Genomic DNA, 27104 nt, shown 5'->3' with positions numbered 1-27104 from the left:
TATATATCACAACTATTCCTGAAGGTTGATCATGCACGAATAAAGACTGTTTCTAGCCTTTCCAGGCAATTCTATTTGCAAATAAATGTGAACAGAATGAGAATGGTTATAAACATGTAGGCAGTCAGACCTGCTTTCACAAAGTATCCGTGATTTGCTTAAAAATAGTTTGCTATACTCTTAAGAGGTACAGCCAGAACATACAGCCAGAAGCCTTCAGCTGAATATTAACAACCAAAGCAGTAAACTTAGTAAGAAGTTCCTTTCACCAACAGAAAATAAGTCTTAATGCAGAAACTAGAAAACCTTCCCTTTTGCCCCAAGATGTACTTTTTTTCAGCATTTAGCAGGGGACTCACATTCTGATTCTGATTCTTCTTCTTCCTCATCATCTTCATCATCATTGCTTTCATCCTCACTTTCTTCCTCTTTGGCAATCTTCTGTCTGGCACTTTTGAACACAGACTGAAGAACAATGGAATCCTCATAGATCTACAGTACCAATACAGACATTATGTCAAAACTGTGAAGCTAAGCAATACCAAAAATTCACACAGTCCTTAATTTCCAGTGAAAATCCACAGTGTATGGCCTTTTCAAATATTGAGCAACACCAGTCATATGAATTTTACAAGAAATGCCAGTATTAATTTTTCATGCTCTAAATGATGAAATCTGTCAACAGTGGGCCACGAAAATGCAACTGTTAAAATGCATTACTTCTAAATGGTTCAGTTAAAATGTTTTTCTTGTTATTCTTATTATTAGAGGAACTATCACACATTTTCACTATATTGTAACAGTCTTGAGAACTGCCAAAACAACAGACTTCGACAGTAAGGATCTTAATCAAAAAATGGGCTAGTCTAGTGATACAGTTGATAATGACAAAATGCTAACCCTTGTGCTAATCATCCTTATTTTTCTTCTGAAATCCAAAATGGCTACAAGGAAAATAATTTAGCCCAAGCAGCACAATCCTGCTTTCCTCTCAGATCTAAAAGACTTGTTCTAAACAGTATCTCTTCTCAAGCATTCTGTATCTTGCTAAGTTATCTTGAATTTTCTCTTTAACCTCAAGCAGGAGATAACCCTTAATAGGGCCACATTTGACTTCCAAGGCATTTCTCAGACTGACACAATGAAAATCTTGCCTTGCTGAGTGCCTGTCCTTTCAAAAAATCACCTTAACAGATGTAAGTTTTTAAGTTTTCTTTTGTCGATCTTCAGAGGCCAAGCACTGGACAGTTCAGCAGCAGACATTTAAGAATACTTAACAGAAAAGTATAGAGTCATTAAGTGTACATAGAGTATTGTTATTTATCACCATCGTTATCACTTGAACTACCTAGGTTGTCATACGACTCCTCTGGCTAAATGACACACTACCTTGTACAAAAAATCCACTGGGTATTTGTGAGAGAGATAAAGGAAGAATTTTTGACTGCCATTATACATGTCGAAGATGAAAAACAATAGAATTGCTTCAATGCTCTGCACTTTTGCTCAGAGTACTTTACATCAAATACAAATCTCTCTTTTTTAACCTGACAAGTTGTTTTTTTTTTAGAAAAAAACGTCTCTCACTGCAGATTTTGCAAATACTGCTCTGCTTTTTATCATGAGATATTTCACTGTTCTTGACCATGGTAAAAATTTCTTGATACACATACAATGATCAGGAATGTTTTAGAAAGGCTTTTCACCTATTATCTTATGACATTGGTGGGCTGGACCCCACAGCTTCCTTCCCTAAAGTCCAATAACTAAGATTTTCTGTTATACCTACTTCTTTTCAAGCCAGCTATTGACAGAAGCCCCTGAGCTCCTCCTTAGAACCATTTATATTTTTAATGATCAGGCCTAGCAACCTCCATTGTTCTTAGGAAGGGCTCGTTCAAGTAACATATCACTGTAGACAAAATTTTCTCAGACCCAACACTTTTCTAATACAAAAAGAGCTAAGAACATACACAACATTGTAATAACACATCACTGTAGACAATATTTTCTGTCAGAATTTCCTAGCAGAACAAGGGCTTTCTAAAAATTATTTTAACTTTCTTAATGTTGAATTACTTGGGGTTGCATCAGGAAAGGCTGTGTAAAGAAAACCTTTTTTATTTTGACCAAAATCCAATTCTAACAAGTTTCAAAAAATCAAACAGTGGAGTTTCCTTCAAAAATGGAGAATAAATGACAACAGAGCAGCACGATAAATGACAATATTAATGACAAATCTTCATTTCAATACATACATAAAATTTATAACCTCTTACGTGTCTGTGTTTCATTTTACCATTATAACAAGAAAGCTTGTCAAATTGCTGACAACAAAAGCTGCAAACAATATGTCTGTCTCTGAAAACCTCTTATAAGGTTTAGCCCAGAGAGAATTGCTCTCCTCCCAGGAAAAGCAGCATGCATCAAACTAAGAGAACAAACAACAGGCAGAGTTAGACATGGTCACCGTGTACTTAAAGTAACTGCCCGAGTTTTCTTTTTTGGTCGTGGGTGCAGAGAGGAAGAATGTGGTTAACAAAGTGAACAGGTATGTCAGAGCAAAGGTGGACTGAAACTACAAGAAGGAACCTGAGGTAGCCTTAAGAACTGGAGCACTGCTGCAGAAGTGTCCTGCAATTCACTGTAAATCAAAACAAATGGTATGAGAATTTACCGGAAAGAAACCTAAAAAAAAAAAAAGGTATGAGTTATTTGGGCTTCCTGTTATAAAAAGTAATACTAGCTCTGGTTATTGATGTTGGTGCACTGGAATGGAAAGTAACACTGCAACACTCTGACACGAGTTGGGTTATTTCCAAAAAGGGCATCAATATCTACTGAACATTTCTACTCATTTGGGATTATTTCTGTAAATTGTATCACCTCTGCCTAGCAAGGGACTGGTTTCCCACTAGCAATTCAAATCATTCTGCTGAGAATAATTTCATCGCTTTTCCCATCTGGCTACTGATTTTCATTCAGCTCTTTTTACTTCCTCTACTGACTTCTAACATTTTCTAAAGCCTTTTTGGTATGAGGTTTCTTTCTTTATTTGTTTAAAGTTTGTTAGCATTGTATATTTATAGCTGTTTTATTGCTATGTGACTAAGCAATAAACTGGAGATTCATATTTGGTCATATTTCAATATGTTGTCCCATGTTTCCTGTCATCATTAATCTTCCTATTAAAGTATTTTTAGCTGGTTTATTTATAGGTTGTTTGAATATAACTGAAGACAGTAAAAATTCTGCATGTATGTATTACAGAAAACATCTTCTGTCTTCAAATAGCATTAACAATCACAGAATGAGAAGCTGTATTCAACACTCCTTTGTAATTAACTGCATGGTCATTTTATTTTTTAATTATCAAAATTTAATATAAACTCCCCAATTTAGCTAAGGATAATCAGAACTGTTTAAGGCTTTGAAGGATGCATTAGTATTGGTAGACCTTCAGACTACTTTTAGTCAAGTTTCTGTCAACATATTTTTTATCCTCTTGCGTGTTGTGGGATTTGTCTTCAAGTTCTTTGTTTCAATCTAATACTGTGTTTTCAGACCTCACCTATAAAAGTAACCATCCACACTGTCAACAGGCTCTGGGCAACCTGATCTAGTTGAGGATGCCCCTGCTTACTGCAGAGGAGGCTGGACTAGTTGACCTTTGGAGGTCCCTTCTAACTCAGATCATTCTGATTCTGTGTTTCACTGCATTGTGAGACAATACGTTTATCTGTCATGCAGATTTTGTCATCTTTCCTTTTTGTGTCAATGTCCTATTCTGAATTCACAGCACTCTGTGCATCCATGTCTGTGACACATTTGTGTGAGATGAGAAATTCTGCCTTCTAAATCTCTGGGACCCATCTGGGATTTATGATTGTTACTGCCTATTAAAGAAGACACTGATTTTTCAACATGAACAAAATCCAAAACAAAATGACAACAAACAAATTACCAGAGTATCCAGAGTATCATATATAAAGCCTCATACACAAAGCTTTATCTCTGGACAAACCCTGAATTTGCATCTTCCATCAGCAGAATTGAAGAGTTCGCTATGACACATTTCCTGACCATCCCATCCTAGGCTCTGCTGTAACATCTGCTCCTTGTATCATGCGCTGTAGTAAGACCATGCTGATGTATCACTCCACATGCACAGCCTTGTACCATAGATTCAAACAGTCTCATAGATGAGAAAAAAGTGATCTCAGAATGAAGAGCCAAACCCAGTTTCTCTATGTGCAAACATTGCAGGCTGTGTCTAGTGAATTCTGGACAATTCTAAGAATATGGGCATTCTTCAAAGTAAGAATTAAAACACATGGTTTACACACAAAATGTAACAATCCTCAAGCACTGAAAACATTAGGTAAAGGAAGCCTGTATGTTTAACACAAAGTGGTTCATTCAGACCTGTGATCCCTCCAAATTGAATGTCTGAGCATTGTGACACAGCAGCATGACATCTTTCTCCAAATCTCCAAGACTCCGATACTTATGGTTGCGAATCCTCTCCTGTTGCATCGTTGAGGAAATGAAGTATGGATTGGCAATGTTTCAGAAAGAAAAACAGCAGACAAGACACTAAATTAGTATTTGATTTTGACACATTATAAGCTCCTAAAAGATTTTACCTAAGCATCAAATCAACCACCTGTTTGAAACAAACAGAAGTCTTAAAATGTACTATTAACATAAAAAAACCACAGACGGGTAATAGAGTAAAAAATTCAGCAAAACAGAAGGGACAACAGCAATGGAGCTCACTTAAAGAGTTCCATTTCTTCTTGGTATCACAAAACCAAAATAAGCTATGACATGAATGAAAAGTCATAGTCATAACCTCACCTAACATGCAAACATTTGCTTAAACCTCCTCTGCCAAACTGCATTTGGATCTGACCTTGCTGTTACAAGACGTGGTGCTAGCCTAGGGATGACTACATTCCCCTGGAACTGCTAAAACCTTGCACAAACTGCACTTTTACCGATGACATGCCTGCAGATCTTCACACAAAACATGATGAAATGTGTTTTCTCTAAAACTCTTTGAATCTCTGAAAGTGTCATTCATGTCACATTGCTGCATTTTGATTGGAATTTGAAATGACAGTGATAAACTGCAATATACACTAAAATAAAATTCCTAACAAGGTGTATAACAATGTTTAACATCTAAGCCACAAATACAGGTAAATGCAATATTTGTTTTGTTGCAATTTTAGCATTCATGCTAAAACGTATTCATGATCACCCTGCTGTAATAAAAAAAGAAACTGAGGAATCTTTACTTCCAGAAAACTTTCATACCTTTATCTTCTTGAAGTCCACTGGTTTCCTAATCAATTCATAATACTCTGGTAGTTCCTTCCTAGATGGAAGCTGAATGAAGACTTCACTTAGCTGCCGTCCAGAACTGTTGACGAGAACAAACCCATAATGCAACTTTCTCTCAAAAAGCACACAGACATACTCAATATAATTGTAAGAAAACCAAAACAAAAACTGAACTCTGCTCTGCTTTTAAAAAACTTGGTACAGATAATTAATTTACAATTTAATACATACCCTTTGTGCTGTTGTCTTACCACATCAACATCATCACAGCATTGTATGTATAGGAGGCTTTAGGGAAGCAGGACCAGGATTTGAGTCTGAATTCTGCAGTGGTTTGCTGAGCACAGTCTTATCCTTTTCTCCTTCTGCTATAAGTTTATTTTCTTTTCTCGGTCAAGTAATTAAATACCTGAATTTACCTCCTTATCATAACAAACCATTTGTCCACACCGACTTCCTAAATTCCAGGTGTAAATTACTTTCAGAGTAAATATATGTAACAACAACAACAAAAAAATTAACTTCCATTAATGACTTAGGTTTCTGGGAAGATCACTGTAACTCTACTGAAAAAGCACTGCTGCTGATTGTACTTCTTCAGTCATCTGAAATAAAGCAATGAGTTAACTAAAAGTCTTTCATACTCTAGGAATGCTGCCATCACTTCCAGTTGTTCTGAATTGCTAAGATTTCCACATTTCCCATTATTCATCCTTTATTAATAGCTATTTTGACATTTCCAAATAAAGGCTTTTTCCTCAACTGTGGCTTCTCAAGAATAATACACGGTTGCAAACCACCTAAAGAGGAAATATGTTGTAATTCATTGTGCACAGCAATTATAAGCATTTCCCAATCTATTTTCTTCTCTCATAGTCACTCCAAAAGAGCTCTCTTCTTTCATTTATGTCTTCAGGGATACCAAACCTTCACAGGAGTTGGTCAAGAAGTCCTGGTTTACACTTGACCTTCCCTCTTGCAGTCACCTTTCACAGTGTTGTGGGTTCTTAATAGATATATTAAAATAATTCTGAACCAAAGGTAAACTGAGGCAATTCTACCATGGGTGATAAGACTCCACCACCTCCCCGGGCAGCCCATTCCAGTGTCCAATGACTCTCTCAGTGAAGAACTTTCTCCTCACCTCCAGCCTAAATCTCCCCTGGCGCAGCCTGAGGCTGTGTCCTCTCGTTCTGGCGCTGGCCACCTGAGAGAAGAGAGCAACCTCCTCCTGGCCACAACCACCCCTCAGGTAGTTGTAGACAGCAATAAGGTCACCCCTGAGCCTCTTTTTCTCCAGGCTAAACAATCCTAGCTCCCTCCCTGGGGCCGTTCAAGGCAAGGTTGGATGTGGCACTTGGTGCCATGGTCTAGCCTTGAGCTCTGTGGTAAAAGGTTGGACTTGATGATCTGTGAGGTCTCTTCTAACCCTGATGATACTGTGAAGTCCAGATCAGCTCTGCCCTTCATGCCCACTGCATCTTATGCATTTCTTAATGACTGAAGTAGCATGAGAATTAGAGAAGACGCTACTTTTTGTTATGGACATGAGAGACCAACGAACAAACAGGAATAAACAGAATTTCCTCATTTCCTAAGTAACCGTTTCTCATCTAATCCAAAGTTTCTTAATGTACTCCGTTTAGTCCTGAACATTGCTGCTCATTATCCACCCCGCACCAGAGAGGATAACGCAGATATTCTAATCGCTGCTTGCTAACCAGTGCTGTTTAACTAGTATCATGGGCACCAACTGGCAGTTAGAGTTTTTCTAATATCCAGTGAGAAAGCTTCTTTCTCCCTCTGACTTGTGTCTCATTTGCAGCAGCAGAAGCCACTCCCCTTGCCTGCTTAGCACTGACTGCCAGGCTGCCTCTTAGATTGCAAGACAACAGCACATGCGCAAAGGGTCTTGAGGGTGTTGCTGCTGCACAGTGAAACAAAGTGGCTTTCTGTGTATCTCTGCCAGGCAGGGTGAGAGTGAAACCTAACCCACACGACTGCTGGAGCAGATAGGCAACAGACCATCTCACACTCCCGGCTGTTAATCGCAACTCCACGCAACAGAACTCATTTATTTGGGAAACACTGTCACAGAAATGAGAGGAAATCACAAAACGACCAAGTAATTGTCAATCACCTTACTAGTGTTCTCCTGCCAAAAAGAACTGTGAAACTCAGACCATTGCAAATCCCATCTTCTTTGGTGCCGACTTACACCGAAGAGACAAATCCACTGCTTTTGTTATTTCCTCTGTTGAAGTGGGAAGTGTTCATACCATGCATTTAAAGGCACCAATCCTGCCAATGATCTATGTGAGTGACTATGTCACGTCACACAACAAAACTGGTCTTCAGCACATACTGCCTTCTCAAAGGGCAAGCAATACAACCAAAATCAATGCGTTAACTGCACAGGATACAACTGACGAAAACTGTTTCTATCTATCTGTAAATTGAAGACTGGGGGGGGATTTTTTGTTAATAAAAAGAAGCACTGAACACAGCCATAACTTGAGATCAATGAAATTTACTCTGAACTTACAGAGCAGTAAGTACTCAAAGAAATCAGATATCTGGTGCCCAGTGGTGTCCTAAAATTTAAGTTAGGGTATTCTCGTTTGTAAAATGAGAGTAAAACGTTGTGGAAAAGGTTCTGTATCTGAAAAATGTTCAGATTCCTTAAGAGCATTATGAAGAAGCCCGGAGGGAATTCAGCCATTTATTATGTGATCAGTAGTTGCCCTGTATATGCAAGACACAGGTGTTGAGGAAAACTGAAGTTAAGCAGCATGCTGGTCATACCATCATACAGCATACTGTAACATACACCTTCCTGTGGGAATCGTGCTAGGACTTCCACCTTTTTCTGTTACATCCTGATCTGCTGCATCCTTGACTTCTCAAACCTGTACTCATTTTAACAGACCTGTACTCAATGGGAGGGGGTGAGAGAGGTTTTGGGTGTACTGCCACAAGGATATACACGCAAGCTCATACTTGAAAACATGCGAAAGCTGCTTTCAGAACTTAGTGCAGTGTGAATCTGGATTTGCTATGCAGAAGGACTGAATTATTGCTGTGTTTTAAACTTCAGCAGCTTTCTTTAAAAAGAAATATATACTGAAGAAAAATTACTAAATCACTGATGCTCGTCTTGCTTCAGCTACATTTCAGATTCTAACAATAAACAGAATGATAAAAAGAAACATACTAATAATCTAATTTTGATAAAATTTCAAAACATGACAGGATATTTGTACTATTTAAAAAACCCTCTGATTATTTTCATCTTTTTACCTCATGGCTATATAATTTTTTTTCTCTTTCTACATACATACCACCACCCTTACATTGTATTTGGTATTAAAGATACAACAGTAAATTATTTAACAGCAATATCTTATTTTCCTAATTCCTGCTGGCTGCAATTTTTTCCACGCATTCTATTAAATTAAGAATTCCACAGAAAATCTTCCTGCGTTTGCTTGATGTAATTAATTAGTGAGAATCATTCAAGGCCATGAAATAAAAAAAATCACTAAGAGCATGAAACAGCAACAGACAGAAGAATACTGTGTGATCTTGTCTACCGAGACCAACAGCATCTTATTCTACCATTTTTATTGAACCTCCTCTCACAAAGAAATGCTGCATTCTGCTCCTTTTGTATATGTGCATCTACGCTGTAAATACATGCAACCTCTTCTTACATAATCTCAAATGGTTGTGTTGTGGACATAACAGGAGGAAATCAGTAATTTCAATGAATAAATTCTTGATTTTATTCCCTGTCCCCATTTTTGTAATTAGAAAATAACAACAGCCAGAACATAAAAATCATGTGCAGTAAAAAAAAAAAAAAAAAAAGTAAAATCCACTTATCGTTGCCTAGCAACTAGCAGGACACGTGCCGAAGGGAAGGAGCACTGGAATACATTAAAAGACCCAACTGTGAAAGAACTGTGAGTGACAGTTCGCTGCTACTACATCAGCTCAACATGCTAATCTTGTGCATGCTCACACAAAAAATACCTCCATGCTGCGTGAGTTAAAAAACACTAATACTGCCCACATGAAAATGATATGTTTGCTTAGATGAATTCTGCGCTCAGTGTTTCTGGTTCACTCTCGTTTTTGACAAACTGCTAATAAGGCGCACAGAAGCATTTAGTCAGTGGGTGGACTTATGCTCATTTTTACAAGGCTTTTTTTTTGTATCTGTTCTCCCTGGCAGCACGAGGCCAGAAGTGACCACTGGCCTGGTCAGAAGTCAGTGTTCTCTGATATCCAAAGAAGAGACACCTAGGAAGCTGAAACTGCAAGATGTTTTCATATTTCTGAAACATTTCATACCTTTAAGAAATACTGAAATTCAGTTTAGAGTGGGTAGAATCAAGAGTCCTGCACACTTGCCCCAGCCAGAGCACGCACAAACAGAATCACAAAAATACAATTAATCAAACGCAACACACAAAGATGCTCTTTAAGCCTCTATGAGTGTGGGAGGAAAACTTGATAGCGAGTTTGTACCTCAGCATTTAACAACTTCCAACACTAACTCAGCTACGTAGGGAGATGATTAACTTTTTATAAATGTAGTTAATAATTCTTCCTTTTTGAAACTGACTGCAGTAATGCATAGTGGTCCTGTCCCGATCATTGAAATGAAAGTGGGGGAAAATATTAGGAAATAAAATTCCTGGTTTTGACATGTGGCTTTGAAGTCCATACCTTTGGTTTGCCTATAAATAAGAATTATCTGGTTTGCATGTTTGAAAGAGTACCAATTGGCATAATTAATTACTACTTAGATTAGCAATAACTAATTACATTACTCACCATTTTACAACAGTTAAAAACTGGCAACTTGAGAAAACAGCTGGAAATGGTCTGACTAAAATCCAGTTCACACGCAAAGAAAAATACTCTTTCTGAGCTATGTCCTGTCAAAATCACAATACTATGGGCAAGAATTCAAACTTTTGGCTTTAATGATGCACTGAGCAAAATGCTAAGCATCACAGGCTTAAATGGTAAGATCACAGGGGAAGTCTACTGCCAAGCAGGGCACAGGGTCAGGGCACAACAACTGCACCCTCCAATTTTTTTATCTGCTATATTAAAATGTGGCCAACAGTCAGGAAGGCTTTCTGAAATTAACCAGTACATCATACCAGTCCTTACTTTAAGTCTCACAACAAGAGCAGACAGCAGGTTGCTCACCAATCAAAGTCACTGTATATAACAGAGCTATTAGTGTCACAGGACTCCCGAAGTCAGCTGCTCCTATCCAAACAAAAGTAATACAAACTAGCAGCAGCATCAAGCTGACACCTTGACAGGAAACATGGGACTCTGATGCAAGGCAAAGAAAGACAGTGGTTGTGTAGTCAAACTGGAGAATTACAAGGTATGAAGTGTCATTCCTTTTCTCCAATAAATTTTAACAATCAAGAAATCAAAGCTACACTTACAGTTTGTCTTCCTCTGAAATAAAATACAAAGAAGAATATTCAAAAGAGGAAAACGATAGCTTGGAGGACTAAGCCTGCATATGCATGATGCAAAATCAACAGCTGGGGCTCAAATTTGGCATACATATTCCTCACTCTGGGAAGAATGTCCATCTCCAGTAAAATTATCCCCGTTTACAAAACGCAAAAGCATTTAAACTGGTTATAAAAATTAATTTGGCCTTCTGAAAACACAACATACATATTTCACATATTATTTAACATATTGTGTCCAGTTATGGGCCCCCCAGCTAAAGAAGAACAGGGAGCTGCTTGAGAGAGTCCAGTACAGAGCCACAAAAATGTTTAATGCAGGTGAACATCTTCCTTATGAGGAGAGACTGAGTGAGCTGGGGATTTTCAGCTTGGAGAGGAGACAACTAAAGTGTGACCTCATCATCCATGTTTATAAATATGTAAGGAGTGAGTGCCAGGAGGATGGAGCCAGACTATTCTCAGTGATGCCCAGTGACAGGACAAGGGGCAATGTGCAGAAGTTGAGGCATAGGAGGTTCCATGTGAACCCGAGGAGGATTTTTTTTTCACTGTGAAGGCGACAGAGCACTGGAATGGGCTACCCAGGGAGGTTGCGGAGTCTCTATCTCTGGAGATATTTACGAACCGTCTGGATGTGTTCCAGTGTGATCTGCTCTAAGTGACCTGCTCTGGCAGGGGGGCTGGTCCAGATGACCTTTGGAAGTCCCTTCCAGCCCCTGACATTCTATGATTCTATTCTATGATTCCATTTCTACAGGCATTCCTAATCTCAGTGGGAAGGAAAAGACAGGTTAAAAGTGGAAAAAAGAAAGTGTAACAATAATGCAGGATTAATGCATTTCAGCTTGCTCTCTCCTAAAATATGTGGTTTACACTGCAAGATTAAAACTAAGTGTAAGGCTGCAAAACCCTCTAAATCTTAATTTAAAAAGTGCAACAAAATTCCATATTACAGTATATCATTGCAAATGGAAGTCTGCAAAACTGAAATGCTTTACACCACAGACTCTGGATCAACTGTCTTAACTGGAAAGCTCTGCCCAGTGTAGAGCTTTGGCATTGTTAATAACCACGTATCACTTTTTTTAATCAAAAAGACAAAGCCCAAATCGTTAAGTATTTCTGCCTCACTATTCTATATGGGAAGGTTCTATAACTCTGTTAACAACTTGAACTTATTCATGAATGTTTACACTGGTGATCTCTTTGTCGTCTCCATACTGTATTGTATGTATTTCCACACTTGCCATGTGTTTAGACTTTCCTTCTGGTCCAGGCAAATTTACTGAAAGCAATCATCTTCCCCTCTAGGGACTGTGCTGTCTTTGGAGTCTTTGGACAAACAAACAAACCTGTTTCCTCTTGAAAGATTCTCCCATGTTATCACTGAAATAATAATTTATACTTATCTCAGTGTAAACTATTCTTTCTTTTATGGAAAATTATTTCAGTACTATATACAACAACTCGAAAGCATTAATGATGCCATATATAATGGCATACACATAAGGAGTATTGCCTCATCCACATATTCAGTATATAAGGACCAGGCTCTTGTTGTCTTATAGCTGAAATACACTGATGGTTCATAATTAGCTTTGGTCAATGATTTCAGTACCTAGATAATTATTTTTCTGACAGTTCCACATGATTTTCCATCTCAAAGAAATATTTTGAACTTCTAGTCTGTAAGTACCCTATAATGCACTTTGATGCACTACATTTAATGCCAGTTCTTTCACACCGGACTTAATTGTGTTCAGTCCTCTACCAATACCATGTTTCAAAACTTTATTTTGGCTAGGACAATCCTATTTTTTAATATATATAATTAACATAGTATGATCTATGCCATCACCAATTCTTCAAGAGTTTTTGTGGAATCTTCTTTCCAGTTTAATAATTCCTGAAACTGAAGTGTCTTCAGTTTCACCTTTTTCTTTTCTTTCATTCAGATTAGCAAGTTTACCTTTAGATCTTCACTTTCTTTCATATTAGCTTACAATTATTCTGTAGTATTCTGACAAAAGCTTTTCTTAAACCAAGGAATTAGAGAATGTTTTGAATTGGAAAGAACCTCTGAAGGTAATCTAGCCCAATCTCCCTTCTACAGGTGGGCAGGGAAATCTTCTAGAAGAGGTGATCATCTTGATTTTGCTTCATTGCAGATTTATTCTCCATTCTAAGCACTTACAGGTGAAACCTCGACTAACTCAGCGTCGTCTATTATGGCAAAGGAGTACAGAAGAGGAAAAAAAGAAAAGACTAAAAGACTTCATTTGTTATACTGCTCTAGACCTACAGCACTGCTTTGTACCTACAGTTAGCAATTTGCTTTATGGGTTCATATGTAAGAGCAGACTAACAAAAGCGGGGATGTAGTTTAAAAAAACAGCAGTGAACTCAACATGCATTTTTTACTTAATGATTTGGAGCACTTACCCCACAGTTCTTCGAAATAAGGTAAAACTATTTGCTTCAAGATTAATAAAGATCAGTATAAAAGTATGATGAAGAAATGCCTATCAACATGAAGAAAAGCTTAGGGTACATCACCCAATAATGGAATCCAAAGCATAGCATTCCTGCAAGAAGTAAGTGTTGGCAATTTGACAAGCACCTCAACAGCTCTCATACCAAAGGAGTTCAAACAGCTCAAAGGGAACATTTTCACATCTCTGTCTTTTTTTTTTTCATATTTTTGTATTACACGGAAGTCATCCCAGTTACCAGAATCCCAGGAAACTAATGAAGTTAGGTTGCCAGTAAAGTTTTGTGTCTTTCAATTTGAAACCAGTTCTCTAGAAAAATGCAAAAAATCTCAGCTTGCAGCTATGCTCTGTAACCAGGTTTAAACTTCATTAATGGAATTAGAATGTTAATGGAATGTCTCATTAAAACTAGCATCAGATTGGGATGTGGGAAGGGAATAAAAGGAAATACAGGAAATGCTGCATAGCACTGTGTAAGAGAGGAAGAATCTAAAGAGAAAGCTTTGATTTACAATGAGAACATGACAGACAAATAGTAATTTGACCTCCCTACTAACTTACAGTGTCTTGCATGGAGTTAACTATCGTTTGCAAGTAGCTGGGTATCTACCTCTGAATTTCCTTTTCAAAGAATCAAATGCTACATTTCTCTACACTGAAGATTCACAGAATGTTTACCTCAAATAGTTACTTCAAATACTGCTAATTTGTCTATCATTATTCTGAGTTTTATATAATAACTATGTAGCACAAACTTTATTTTACTAGAGCTAACTGCTTGTATTATTGTAGCCATTAGCTTTCCTAGACACAAGCAACTCAGCCAACTTTGTTGAATACTGTTTAAATAAGAAAGGAAAGGATTGTGCTTGTTCCCAAATGCCTACAACAGAAGTCAAACACAAAACAGGAAGTACTTGCAGAATTCTTCTCTCCATCAACGTTATACAGGTTCACCACATGAATGTAACCAGTCGGTACTCCAGATTTCCGTGGGCACCATGGAAAAAGGTGTTTGTTTGTTTGTTTTAGTTTTTTTTTTTAAAGAATTATTCTAACAACAGAAAAGTGGTTCTCTATCCACACAGAGCTCTTCTTAAAAGCAAGGGAGATAAAGCACACAGATTTTTTCAGTTCTCTTAATTCTTTTGTCTGATGGCTTATTAACTGCAACAAAACCTAGTGAAGACGGCAAAATTTGTTTTAACAAAATAAATCAGGTCAAAGTCAATGAAATTTTCAATGAGTACCAATTGACCAGCTTTAGGGACACAACTAGCTCTCTGTAGTCCGGATCAGCCCTCTAGACTTCCACAGAACAGAAATGCAATACAGAATCATAGAATCAACCAGGTTGGAAGAGACCTCCAAGATCATCCAGTCCAACCTATCACCCAGCTCCATCCATTCAACTAGACCATGGCACTAAGTGCCATGTAACATCTTTTAATATTGAAAAATTAAGCAGAACACAAAGATGATGTAAAGTGTTCAAATACTAGATAGATGAAAAAACACTTTGTCCCCCAGATGAAGTTCATAGCCTACTTTTCTTCTAATTAACCTGTCTCTCTGTACTTACCCCAATTCCCTTAACACACACGAAAGACCAGAGCTGAACAAACATGAACCCTAACAAAGCAGAACGGTTCCAAAGGGTTCCAGTGCTCAAAAGCCACTTAATCTTCAATCTGGAAACACTGAAAAGCTGTGGAACAACTGTAACTCCAGAATTTTTAAGATATTAACACTTCCTGATGTCTAAATTTATAATTCTGTTCTGTCCCAGCTTTCACAGATTGGGTAGTTTGATGCTACAAAAAATCAGAATACAGGAAGCTTGAACTCTTCTGCACAGCTCAGGGAGAAGAGCTCAATTTAACAGGCATTTCTAACACCCAACAGAATAGAGCTCCATCCACTTATTAACGGAACCAACTCTGCCTTGCATAAATGGGTGAGGGAGGTATGCCTTGTTGCTACATAATAGAACAATGGTTGTCTGACAAAGATCAGGTATGAATCTCCTGTCACACAAGCAACAAGCAAAAATCTTTAACTTTCTCAGTAACTATCAGTCACTGGTAGTAGCTGTCCCCTAGTGAAGCATAAAGGAAGTAATTTTACTTGCCATTTTAAAGATGAGAGGTGCTTGACTTTAGGAGACAGGTCAAGGCCTGGGATCCAAAAAACAAAGAGATGCTCTTGTGCAACCCTGGCTGGAATACCCAAAGAGCATTTTTCCTTCAACTAACAGCTATTCTGTTAGTTAAGAGTCAAAGCAAGCTGAATACACTCGTAACATGAGCCCTAACTCTTTTGGGCAGTCTTTCAGATCATGGTCAGACACATGCGTAAGTTTGTAGCCATGTAGTTGACCAATAACACACACTGCACCACTAAACTGAAGGAAATCCCTGCTCAAGCTAAGTGTTCTTAAGTACAGCTCCTGAGCAGAATGATTTAATTTCTAAGGCAGCATCTTGTTTTTGCATTTGTGTTTCAACAACTTTCTATCAAATGAGTCTTCTACAAATCCTCTGCAAAGAGTGAGACTCACAGGATCAGGGCCTAAATGGAATTACTTTTCAGAAATGCTGTGTCAGCAAGTCTTCATGTAAGAGTGAAGCTGCTAAAAAGTAAAGAGATGAACAGAAAGGGAGAGATCATTTCCAGGCTCACCTGTCCTTGTAGTTGATCACAGTATCAATGATAGCATTCATTTGTTTTGTCAGTTTGGGTGGATTGGGTGACAATTTTTCCGCAGGAGGTCTGCCTCTTCTTTTCTTTGCTTTCTCACCATCCTCCTTCCCAGAATCTTTATCCACATTTCTTCGTCTCTTCCTTTTTTTCAGCCGGACTTCCTCTTCCATTTCTTCCAAATTGCCGTCTTCAATTGCCTACCAACCATGCATTCAAAAATATGATTTTAAAACAAAAGATAACTGCAAAGAAAAATAAACTGTTTTAAAACCAAAACCATAACCCCACTGGATGCATATAATTCAGCTTCAAATGTTCAGCTTCCTTATAAACAAGAGTACAACAAAAAATGGAGTTAATGGCAATTAAACAAACCGGAAACAGTTATTTGTTCTAAGAATCCTACTGTCATCTAAACAGGTGTGCATTTATCTGAACCTGGAATTCTACAGCAACTCACAGTTTCATACACCATAATGGCCAGTGGTACTGTCAGAAAGTGCACAACCAACACCTACTTGCTCATGTCAGTGGCAGTTCTGGCTTACATATCATGCAAAATAAACTTTGATATTTTATGTTTTCAAGCAGAACAGTCTAAACTGCGCTCAGCTCCCAAAGCCAGTTCACACACAGTTCTTTGTACACACAAAGTAAACACACGGATGCTTTATGTAGTAATGGCTCAACTTCTCTTCCTAATAGTTTAAGCAAATTCCAAATTGCCCAATATTAAAGCTATTTCTAAAACATGAAATTTTCTTCTAGAACAATAAGCAGCAAACAGACAGAATCACTGACAGTACAGCATTCTACAGTATAAAGTACTTGCAACATGGGATGCAAAAGAACCTGCAAAAACACAAAACCAACCCCCCCGCACAGTCACGAACATTTCCATTACCTGGATGTATTCTTTTAACCAGGCTCAGCAGCACTATGCAGAGGGACAAAGAAAAATACCACAAAACCACAAACCAGAAATAATGGGAACCTGTTTCATACACTGAATATCAGATCCATGTGATAAAGCAGGAAACTGAACTTTTCTTGATTGGGGAAAGCCAACAAAAGAAAATAAATAAAAATACGGAGTCATAAGAGAACTGAAATGATAACAAAAAAACACAAAACCCCCTTTAAAACTAGGCTCTCTGATTAATGCTTTCTCAGAACATAACTGATGTTGATATTTGTCCCTTTTGCATCTCAAAATTGCCTTGAGTACATGCAAATGCTAATCAATCCTTTCTCGTAGCTGAAAGAGCTCTAATCATAAGGCAATTACCTTCATTTCTCCACAGCACCAAACATGGCTAATATTTATGATCATGTGAGCATAACAATCAATATAAAAAGAGTGATTACATCCCAGACATTATTTTTCTCAATTGTGTATAATGTCTCTTGAAAACAATTTATGAAGAAAACCTGGTGCACAACAGAAAACAACCTGGCATTTTAAAAACACGAGAGAGATTTCAAAGTCTGCATCCTCCGATGTGCAAATCCACAGAAAAAACACGAACACAGAATCCTGAGGGACAGCCTGAAACTAGGCCTTAATAATCAAAAGACAATTTATATCATGCTTCCACACTGCTCAGATAACCCACTACGAAGGAGGCTTGAGATCTGATGAGTTAGAAAGAAAAAAGGAGGAAAAAAAAATAACCTGCACACGAATTCATTAATATTCATTTGGCTAAAGCAGGATGCATACTATAAACCACTGCAGCTAACAAAGATTAAGAAAAGGAAATTTCTCTGCATATCTTGGAAGCTAGAAAAGCTAATAATACACACAGCATGCAAGGCTGTCAACAGTTAATATCATTGTTCTCCTTAAGCACTCAGTTGTACAGTGAATTACAGAGAACAACGACTTTTGATGTGTTACACACCTACACATGCCTGTGATGTAGTTCTCCTGAATCTTCAAGACGGCAATGAAAAAGGATATTTACCTTACCACTATCAGCAGGCCGGCTATCGGAAATCACAGTTAGTGGGGATAAAATTAACAAGCCAGCAAAGCAGCGAGCTGCTAGTCTCTTCATCAGCTGATCAGGAAAAAAAAGAGAGCTGGGGAAAGGCTATGTTTTCATATACAAGTAATTTTATTTTACTGAAAATTTAATACTGAAAGGATTGTGGATACTCAAATCTGCTGTTTCATTCTACCTACTACAAGGCCTGAAGCCTTCTTTCAGCCTGCTTTAATATTGACAACTACTTATCATATTTCTCCCCTTATTATTCTAGGCATCTAAATCAGTTTTATAGCTAGGCAATTACTGATTCTTGCTAGCATTTTAATTATAATAGAGAAATCAGACAATTTCACGTATGATTTTAAAACCAGAATAGGTTGCATGCATTTTAAAGACACATTTATTGCAGAAAATGTATTCCTATTCCTCCGCAGTGAACAGATTAGGTTTTGGTTATTCAAACTGGTAAAAAAAAAAATGCACTCAGATTCACAGTTTTTTTTTTAAAGGAGAAACAAAACAAGTTACCATTTTGCTGCCTTCGGTAGCATTTTGCTGTCCTCCTGAAAACTGTCATTCGCTTAACTAAAATATTTTTATGTTTTTGTTTGCATGACAAATTTTCTACCACCAAAAAAAATGACAGTGGTGCTGTCAGCAGAGAGTTCACTAACACGTCATTTTATAATTCTACATGAAAGTACTGCTTAGAGTAGGGTACTATTCTGGAAAAAAAAACAAGACAACAACAACAGGACAAAAAGAAAAGATAAAAATATTTCTAAAATACTACATGCAGCAGCGTAGTCTGGAAAAAAAATCCAAGCAAACAGTAACAAAACAATCCAACCACACTGACATACACTCTTGCACTCTTAAAAATTTAGTAGGCAGCAAATTGATTCTTAGCATACTATGGATCTGCAAACAAATACTAGACTATCTGCTTAGCTAATAATGTATCAATCAATTACCATACTCAGCTTTCAAAATGTGTATCCATGATTAGAAACTCGGACACTTCTCCTTAATCTAAGATTGTAGTGATACCACTTGAAAATCAGTGTGACAATACCAGCAGACCAAAAATGTTGTCAGTGTGACTCCTAACAGTAGTCTCAAGCAGCAAATCTGTTTTGCATATAAACTGATACTGAAATCTAAACCTGTATGATTTATGCTGCCTCAAAAGATGGCTGAAAACTGTACTACACTGATCCATTCAAGCTCTCTGTATACAATCCACACATGTGTGTAAGACCCACAAAATGTTTACTAAACTAATTAATCTGACTGAGCTCTTTGTTAGAAAAGATTACTGTTCTAGGACTGAAGAGCCACACCCAGGGGAATGTCCTTCCAAACCTTAAGCAGTATGATGATACAAATCCTAGACATAAATCTCCAGTGCCTGACAGATGATGGGCTGTGTGAGAGTGCAAGATAGCAGAGATGTCTCCCCATGCTCAAATGCTTCTGGATTAGAGAGGTGAACAGCAACAGAGCCGAGGAAAATAGTATACAAATACATATTTAACGCTTTCCTTCCCTTAAAGAAGCAGAACAAAAGAGTACAGTAAAGTTTGGTGACTGAATTTTTTGAAAGAAAACTGTGAAAATTCAATGTCAAATTCTGCAAAGGGTTGAGCAACTGATGCCAGTAGAAATCTGAGAAAATAGTGCTAAGTCCACACTCACAAAACATTCAGGTTTCTGAATGTTATTGCTATATCCTGGTCCGTGTGCACAAAACCATTTCCTTGCTAAAGAGCTTAGAGTACACAGGATTCTAAGTGAGACAGAATTTTAAGAAAGAGCATACCAAACATGGGTTGAAGAAAACCAGCTGTCCTCCCCTGAAAAGAACACCCTGCCCTCCCTTTCTCTCCCCTGCCAACAAAGACAAGAAATCAAGCAGAAGTTACTTTTAAGACCTTTGGTCTTTCTATTGATGCCTGCAATTACACGTTCCTCTTCATAAAGGTAAATGGCTGTATTGAGATGTCCAGTTGCCTTAGTGAACATGGATACAGCTGCACAAGTGCCATAAAAACAACCTTAAGATCAAATGTGACACGTTTTATTTCTCCATCTGAAAAACTGGACACTATTGCTACAAGCTTAAAGACTAGTTAAGCAGTAGTTAGCTTTGAAAAATTTGGAAATGAATCAATTTGGAAGAGAAGAAAGAAGTACAAGAATTCCACAGAATAAGTGTAAAAAAACACTGGAAGGACTAAAATGTCATCTACCTGCCCGTACCAATGTCTCTCTTCAGCATAATCCTTCAAGTCCTGTACTGATATTCCAAGAGAATTTCCCCATTTCTCTTGTCTGCTTCAAATCCTATCCCTCTTTTACATTTTTGTTCTCAGATTACACCTGACAAGTTATAAAGACTTCAGCTTTCCACCCTGAAGTTCACCTCCAAAAGAACTCTTCAAAACACATTTCTCCTGTTTAATTTCTCAACAGTTATGTTCCTGATGTTTGAAGCTCTTCTAATTTCCACACATAGGAATTATTTCTTGGCTTTCTAAAGCAAGTTCCCTTAAATTGTAACTAATTATCTTTTGCTATGACACAACATAGCATACTACAGATAAACACTGAAGGAGAACACTATGCTACTTGATAGGTAAAAGGGCATAAGATACTCTACCAGTAGTGCAATCACTAAATACATTAAGAGAATTGCAAGGATTGATGAACAATTATGTTAACTTAATTTCTTCTCCTTTCTGGCTACTATTGCACAACAGGTCTGGTGACCATTTTAGCTGGGACTAAACTAAGACAGAGTACAGACTAAAGATCTGCCAAAGGCCAAGAATTACAGAATACTTTGATTTTTATCTTGCTTTTACTGCTGACTCATTTCCCTCCATGTGAGAAAGTCTCCATTCGGTACTTAAGCAGAAATGAAGTAACACTGAACTTTCTGTTGTGGTTCTGTTTTTGTTTCTGTTTTGCTTAGTTGGTTTTGTTGTTGTTTTCCCTCAAATTCCTAGACAGTATATCTTACTTGGTATCTGTCTTTCCATTTGTGAATAATCTGGTATGTGCAATTTTCACCAGCACATAAAACCAGTTGTTGGTAGATATGTGTTTCCTAGCTTCAGATCACAAGCAATCCATCTTGAAGTAAAATCTATCAGGGCAGAGATGCCTCAAATTTTTCCCCTTTATCTTGTTCAGTATGATGGAGATGTGTGTGTTTACCGTACTGGTAAGATTCTGGAGAATTTAGTGGCTAAGTTTTTCAGTAAGGAAGAGTGTAAGGGGAAGGATTTTATTCTTTTTATTTTTTTATCAGTATTTTCTCTCCCTAACCTATTCAGAATTCTGACCTAGGAAAGCCTATTTCAGCATTGCAGAGGACAACATACAGACAGAAGTACTGGGAGATAATTGGTACTTCAGTTATGCTTGCCTTCTTGACAAAGTAGATTATCTTCCCTAGGACAGGGGGCAAGGAAAAATAATTGCAAGAGGAAATTACCTTTTCTGAGAGGTGCTAGGGGCAGGTGGGGGAGATTACCTTTCTCGCCTTTTGCTAAACTCCTTTAAAATAACGAGCATTGAATTTAGTCAACAGCATAACATTTCTGTGTCCTTCAACTGGAAATATTCTATCTTGCTTGAAATATCATAGTTTAGAAAGAAAGTAAAATTGAAGTTGTTATGGCTTAGTTTGTACTGTGGGTTTGGCTTCCACATCCTCCTTCTTTGATCTACAACAGATCTTTCGCTGGAGGGAAATGTCACTCTGTTGTCCTTCTGACATAAATATTGTTTCTCCATTTTTAATGATTTGCTAAAATGGCTGATTAATTTGCTTAAAATTTCTGAAAAAGATTTAGGGATAATCACTATATTTCTGGTAACAAATACATTCCATTCAGGTCCACAAAGAAACGTCACAGAACAGGAGGAAACAAGCTGCAACGAAGCTACAAAGACCAGATGCCAAGTAAAGAAAGAAGAAGAATTCTACAACATTGCAGGATTTACTCTCTTCCAGTCATATAAGACATTGTTTATTTTACAATTTTACATTAATTAAAAAAATCAGAAACACATGCATATCTGACAACTAATAAACAGTTAAGTCAGATGGCTTCTTTTGTCATTTTTGAGACATGGCACCACCAAGGGCAGATCTTATCTGACAATTTATTATGGGATCAGAGCAACAGACACCATTTTGTTGAACGATTCACACATGTGTGAATTGTTCTACGCTGTCCTGGAATGACATCCTGGTCTCTACATTGGAAAGACACAGATTAGATTGATGGACCACTTAGCAGACAGGGAGCGGGCCTTGCACTCAAAGGCTCCAGGTCCAAATGGAGACCTGTAATGAGTGCTGTCTTTCAGAGATCAGTACTGGGACCAGTGCTGTTTAACATCTTTGTCAGTGACATGGGCAAGCGGCATTGAGTGCACCTTCAGCAAGTGTGCCAACACCACTGAGCTGGTGTGGTCCAGGCAACACGCTGGAGGGAAGGGATGCTACCCACAGAGACCGTGACAGGCTGGAGGAGTGGGCCTATGCTAAACTCATGAATTTCAGCAAGGCAAAGTGCAAGGTCTGTACCTGGGTTGGGGCAATCCCAAGCACAAACACAGTCTGGGTGAATGGTGAATTGAGAGAGGCCCTGCAGAAAAGACTTTGGGAGTGCTGTGTGAATTTAGGTTGGACACTGGAAGAAGCTCTTTACTATGAGGATAGTGAGAGACTGGAACAGATCAACCAGGGAAGTTGTGGGCACCCTATCCCTGAAAGTGTTTAAAACTAGACTAGGTGAGGCTTTGAGTAGCCTAATCTAGTGGAAGGTGTTCTTTCCCATGGCAGGGAAATTGGAATGATGTGATCTTTAAGGTCCCTTCCAACTCAAGCCATTCTGCTGCTGTTTACCTTGTCTTTCACAAAACACTGTTGAGTTGTAAATATCTTTGGCTTCTTATTACCATACAATCTTAATTTATCTTTTATTCCACAATTAATAAGGCTGAATTTATGGACTTTAAAAAAAAAAAAAGGCATTATATTCTTCTGCTGGGAAAAAAGGTATGAAATCTTTATTTTGTAATGTTACATGTCCTGGCAGGCTGGCAGTGTGTCTGATGTTTTGCTGCTCATAATGCCAAGAACTAAGAACAGACCTCTCATGTTGACGTTGTTTCTTAAGAAAAATTTCTCAGAATTCAATCCTCCACAATGGAAATAATGGATTATTTTAAAATCTATTTCAAGAAACTTCCCAATGTTTATGAGCACCTCTCTTCATTCGGTGAGCACTGCCTCCCTTTCTTCTGAGACCCTACTAATACACTGGTATAAAGGCAGGATTTATACCCAGTGAGATGAGTCTTTTGGAAATAAACTGCAGTCTTAGTTCTTTCTGGGATGACATTAGCTTCTAGTGAACCTTGCTAACATTTGCAGTGACAGAAATCTTTTCTATAGTGTATTGGTTTTGGCTGAGCTGGAGTTAACTCTCTGCAGAGCATCTTTCTAGTGCTGCATTTTGCAGTCCTGTAGCTGGGTGTTGATAACACACCTGCATTTTGGCTGCTGCTGAACAAGCATCTCAGCTGTGCTTTTCCAACGTTTCCCTGCCCCAAGAGCATGACGAGGTGGGGGAAAGATCTTGGAAGGGGACACAGCCAAGCTAGCTGACCCAAACTGGCCAAAGGGGTATTCCATGCCACATGACATCAGCTCTGATATAAGAACAAAATGAAAGAAGGAAATGCAGGAATATCTGTTGATAGCCTCTCTCCTTCAGAGCAACTGTTACATGTAGAGCCCTGCTTCCTAAGACTGATCACTGCCTGATGATGGGAAGTAGACAATAACATCTCACTTAGCTTTTGCTTCTGTGTGCAGCTATTAAATTGCTTCTATATTATTACTGGCTTTAGTTATACTTTCCCCTCTCCCCTGTCCATCTAAGAAAGGGAAGCAACAGAGCAGCTTTGGTGGGCATTTGGCCCCCAGTCACGGCCAAATCTCATATATAGTAAAACCAATTTGACAATTCTAAGCACTTGATACAGGTAACAAGACAGGACAAACAAGACAGGACAGCAACACTGTCATGGAAGATAAATGTCCTGGCTTACTTGGTCCCCTTCTCTCTGCTAGGGGTGGGGAGAAGCAGAATGCAGACAGAAGACAAAAGGCTCGGAGACACCCACTTTGAGGGTCTAAAACATGCCCAGACTTACTCCTCCCAAATAAGGGAAAGCAAGCTCCTGACTTCACCTAACATGGTCAGGTTTGGCAAGGTGGCATTTCAATTGGTGAATCGCTGTGGCCAAGGGGGTCACTGAGTTTGGGCAAACAATAAATAGTCTTTTGCAACATGCCTGATTTCACTTTTGCTTTGCCTGCCCTGCCACATTATGCTCTGCTTTGCCTGCAATGACTTTCAAGACACTGACAGAATTCCCTTCAAGTGTTTGGGTACCGTCTAACACTATTTTGTGAGTAAATATTCAACGTAAGAAATTCTGTAACTAAATTCTATTGTGCCTTCTGACTTAGTAGCAGAAAGGAGCCTCTTGGGTCTCTCTTGAGAGCACGTGGCATATTGGCTGCAAGATTCTCTTTCCTACAAGGTTAATGTTTGTTGTAGTTGCTAGTTATTTCTTCAGTGTTCTAGGTTGCCTATTCTCTTTGTGTATAAATATCCAAACCATGAATTTTGAATATTGTAAGTAAGTTTTATGGCAAGATTTAATATTAATAAACAATTTTCATCATTATTAACAATCTTAGCCTGGATATAAAAATTAGTATTATTAATTTTGCATTATCAAAGACTTCCATACCATTATCCTAATAGAAAGTTCCCTGTAAAGGCAGGCCACATCTTCTACTATGGAAACAAAATAGATGAGCATTATACTGCAAAGTGATGATCAGCAGATTTCCTGTGTGAAATCACTCATATTTTGAGTCAAAGTTCTTGCCTTAGAATGAGTGAATTACCTGGTCCTCAAGGGAACAGAAAAGCAAGGATGTCTTCAAGTTGCTCAGAAAAATGTTAAATTCTAGATTAATAATTTTCTCCCTTTGATCAACAGACTAACAGAAACTTCTGTTTTATAGGTAAGCACATATTCTACACGTGCTCTGTAACACAACCATATTTAATGATGCAATACAGAACTTTACAGGACAAAGCTTAAACTGGCACCTTTACCCATGTAAAAGTAAACTCAGTGGTATGACTGCTGGCAGAAGTTAAGTACTTACTTTTGCTCTCCTTCTCTCTTATATAGGTATATTCACACATTCTCAAATAGGCATTTGTGATTCCAAGATTACAGTGTGGAAGATAAATGAATGGAAACAAAATCGAGAAAATAAATTCAAAAGAAAAGATTTAAAATACCTTGCATAGAAGTAATATAATGGGGGGAAAAAGGGGGCAGAGAACAGCTTTCAGAAAACATTACAGTTTCACTGTTTTTCAGTGGAAACTTGTAACATCTCTTGTATCTATCTGTTGACAGAAAATGGTTTAAGGGTATTTCCAACAGCATGGAAAACTGGTTGTAGTGATCTCTTAGTATCAATGCAGGCACTCTGAGGCAATTAAGAACAGGGAGCATGCAATGTTAAGAGAGTATAATAGGAGAAAACGTATGGCTAGAAATTAGACTACTCATTTTCTCTGATAACAGAGGAAAAAAAATACTTATAGAAATAGACTGTGTTTAAGGAACAAACCATAGAAGCTAGTCCTTTAAGATAATTCAATATAGCTTTTTAATAACTTTGCAGTATTTGGAGGAAAGCAGCATAAAACGAACCTAAGTCAAACTCTGGACAACTTGCTGGGAAAATTTATCTAAGTAATATGTACATTTAGTGTATTTTACACCAAAATAGTATTTTGTGAGACTACCTTCTAGCAGTAATGCACTGAGCTCCATATTTTCAGGGTGCTCCTAAAGCTGGATTTATCAGACTGTAACAGAACTTACAGCAGAGCTTGACCAACTTTAATAAGTGCATTACAGCCTCAGTGCACAAATCTAACACAAGCAATACCTGTCCAGAAAGCCTTCTTGGTGCTCTGGGATATACTGCAATGCAAACCACAGCCCAACAAGCGAAAATTACAACCTAAGCAACAGCTAAATGAAGAATATAAAGAAGACTCCTGGAAAGGCAATGAGGCTTAAGAGGAAGTGAAGTTTCTTAACAGAATAATGTAACCTAAGGGCATATATGAAAAACTAAAGCAAGGCTGCAAGCAGCAACAAAGTCCTATGGTTCTGAGCTTGAAATTTTATTACATCAGCATACGCAAATTGAAACAATATATAATGTATATCCATTAAACCACAATTTCTAACACTCAGAACATGACTTCAGAGTGCAGAATGAAATCCAGACTTAAAATTACTGGAAAAGTTCTGTAGGATTTTCCTTTCTGAAGTTAAAATTCCACTGCTTGAGTAACGATCATTCTACTCATCAAACAGCACGTCAAGATGACTGAGCAAGCTAACTGCTTAAAGCCTTCTACTCAGTCTAAGCAGAGGCTGAGTAACTTTTCACAGCATCACAGTATCACAGTATCACCAAGGTTGGAAGAGACCTCACAGATCATCAAGTCCAACCCTTTACCACAGTGCCCAAGGCTAGACCATGGCACCAAGTGCCACATCCAACCTTGCCTTGAACTGCCCCAGGGATGACGACTCCACCACCTCCCCAGGCAGCCCATTCCAGTGTCCAATGACTCTCTCAGTGAAGAATTTTCTCCTCACCTCGAGCCGAAATTTCCCCTGGCGCAGCCTGAGGCTGTGTCCTCTTGTTCTGGAGCTGGCCACCTGAGAGAAGAGAGCAACCTCCTCCTGGCCACAACCACCCCTCAGGTAGTTGTAGACAGCAATAAGGTCTCCCCTGAGCCTCCTCTTCTCCAGGCTAACCAATCCCAGCTCCCTCAGCCTCACCTCGTAGGGCTTGTGCTCGAGGCCTCTCACCAGCCTCGTCGCCCTTCTCTGGACACGCTCAAGCATCT

General features: G+C 38.2%; 1 protein-coding gene across 7 annotated transcripts in view; it reads right to left on the bottom strand.

The window, feature by feature from the left end:
- Window positions 1-27104, bottom strand: part of SMARCA2 (SWI/SNF related, matrix associated, actin dependent regulator of chromatin, subfamily a, member 2) — a 119946-nt gene that overhangs the window by 2497 nt on the left and 90345 nt on the right. For 5 of the 7 annotated variants that reach the window (XM_064140524.1, XM_064140527.1, XM_064140525.1 and 2 more), the window contains 4 exons: window positions 16037-16254; window positions 5323-5428; window positions 4426-4527; window positions 360-492 (listed from right to left, as the gene is read on the bottom strand). In XM_064140524.1, the coding sequence (XP_063996594.1) occupies window positions 360-492; window positions 4426-4527; window positions 5323-5428; window positions 16037-16254 (559 nt within the window). Of the gene's footprint in view, window positions 1-359; window positions 493-4425; window positions 4528-5322; window positions 5429-16036; window positions 16255-17345; window positions 17369-18024; window positions 18133-27104 lie in introns of those variants that run through there. The other 2 variants (XM_064140529.1, XM_064140530.1) reach the window with 2 other exon arrangements.

This window comes from Pogoniulus pusillus, chromosome Z (assembly GCF_015220805.1).
Source record: "Pogoniulus pusillus isolate bPogPus1 chromosome Z, bPogPus1.pri, whole genome shotgun sequence".
In the NCBI taxonomy this organism is placed as follows: domain Eukaryota; kingdom Metazoa; phylum Chordata; class Aves; order Piciformes; family Lybiidae; genus Pogoniulus; species Pogoniulus pusillus.
The sequence above is the reverse complement of the archived record's forward strand: the minus strand, read 5'-3'. Positions and strand labels throughout refer to the sequence as shown.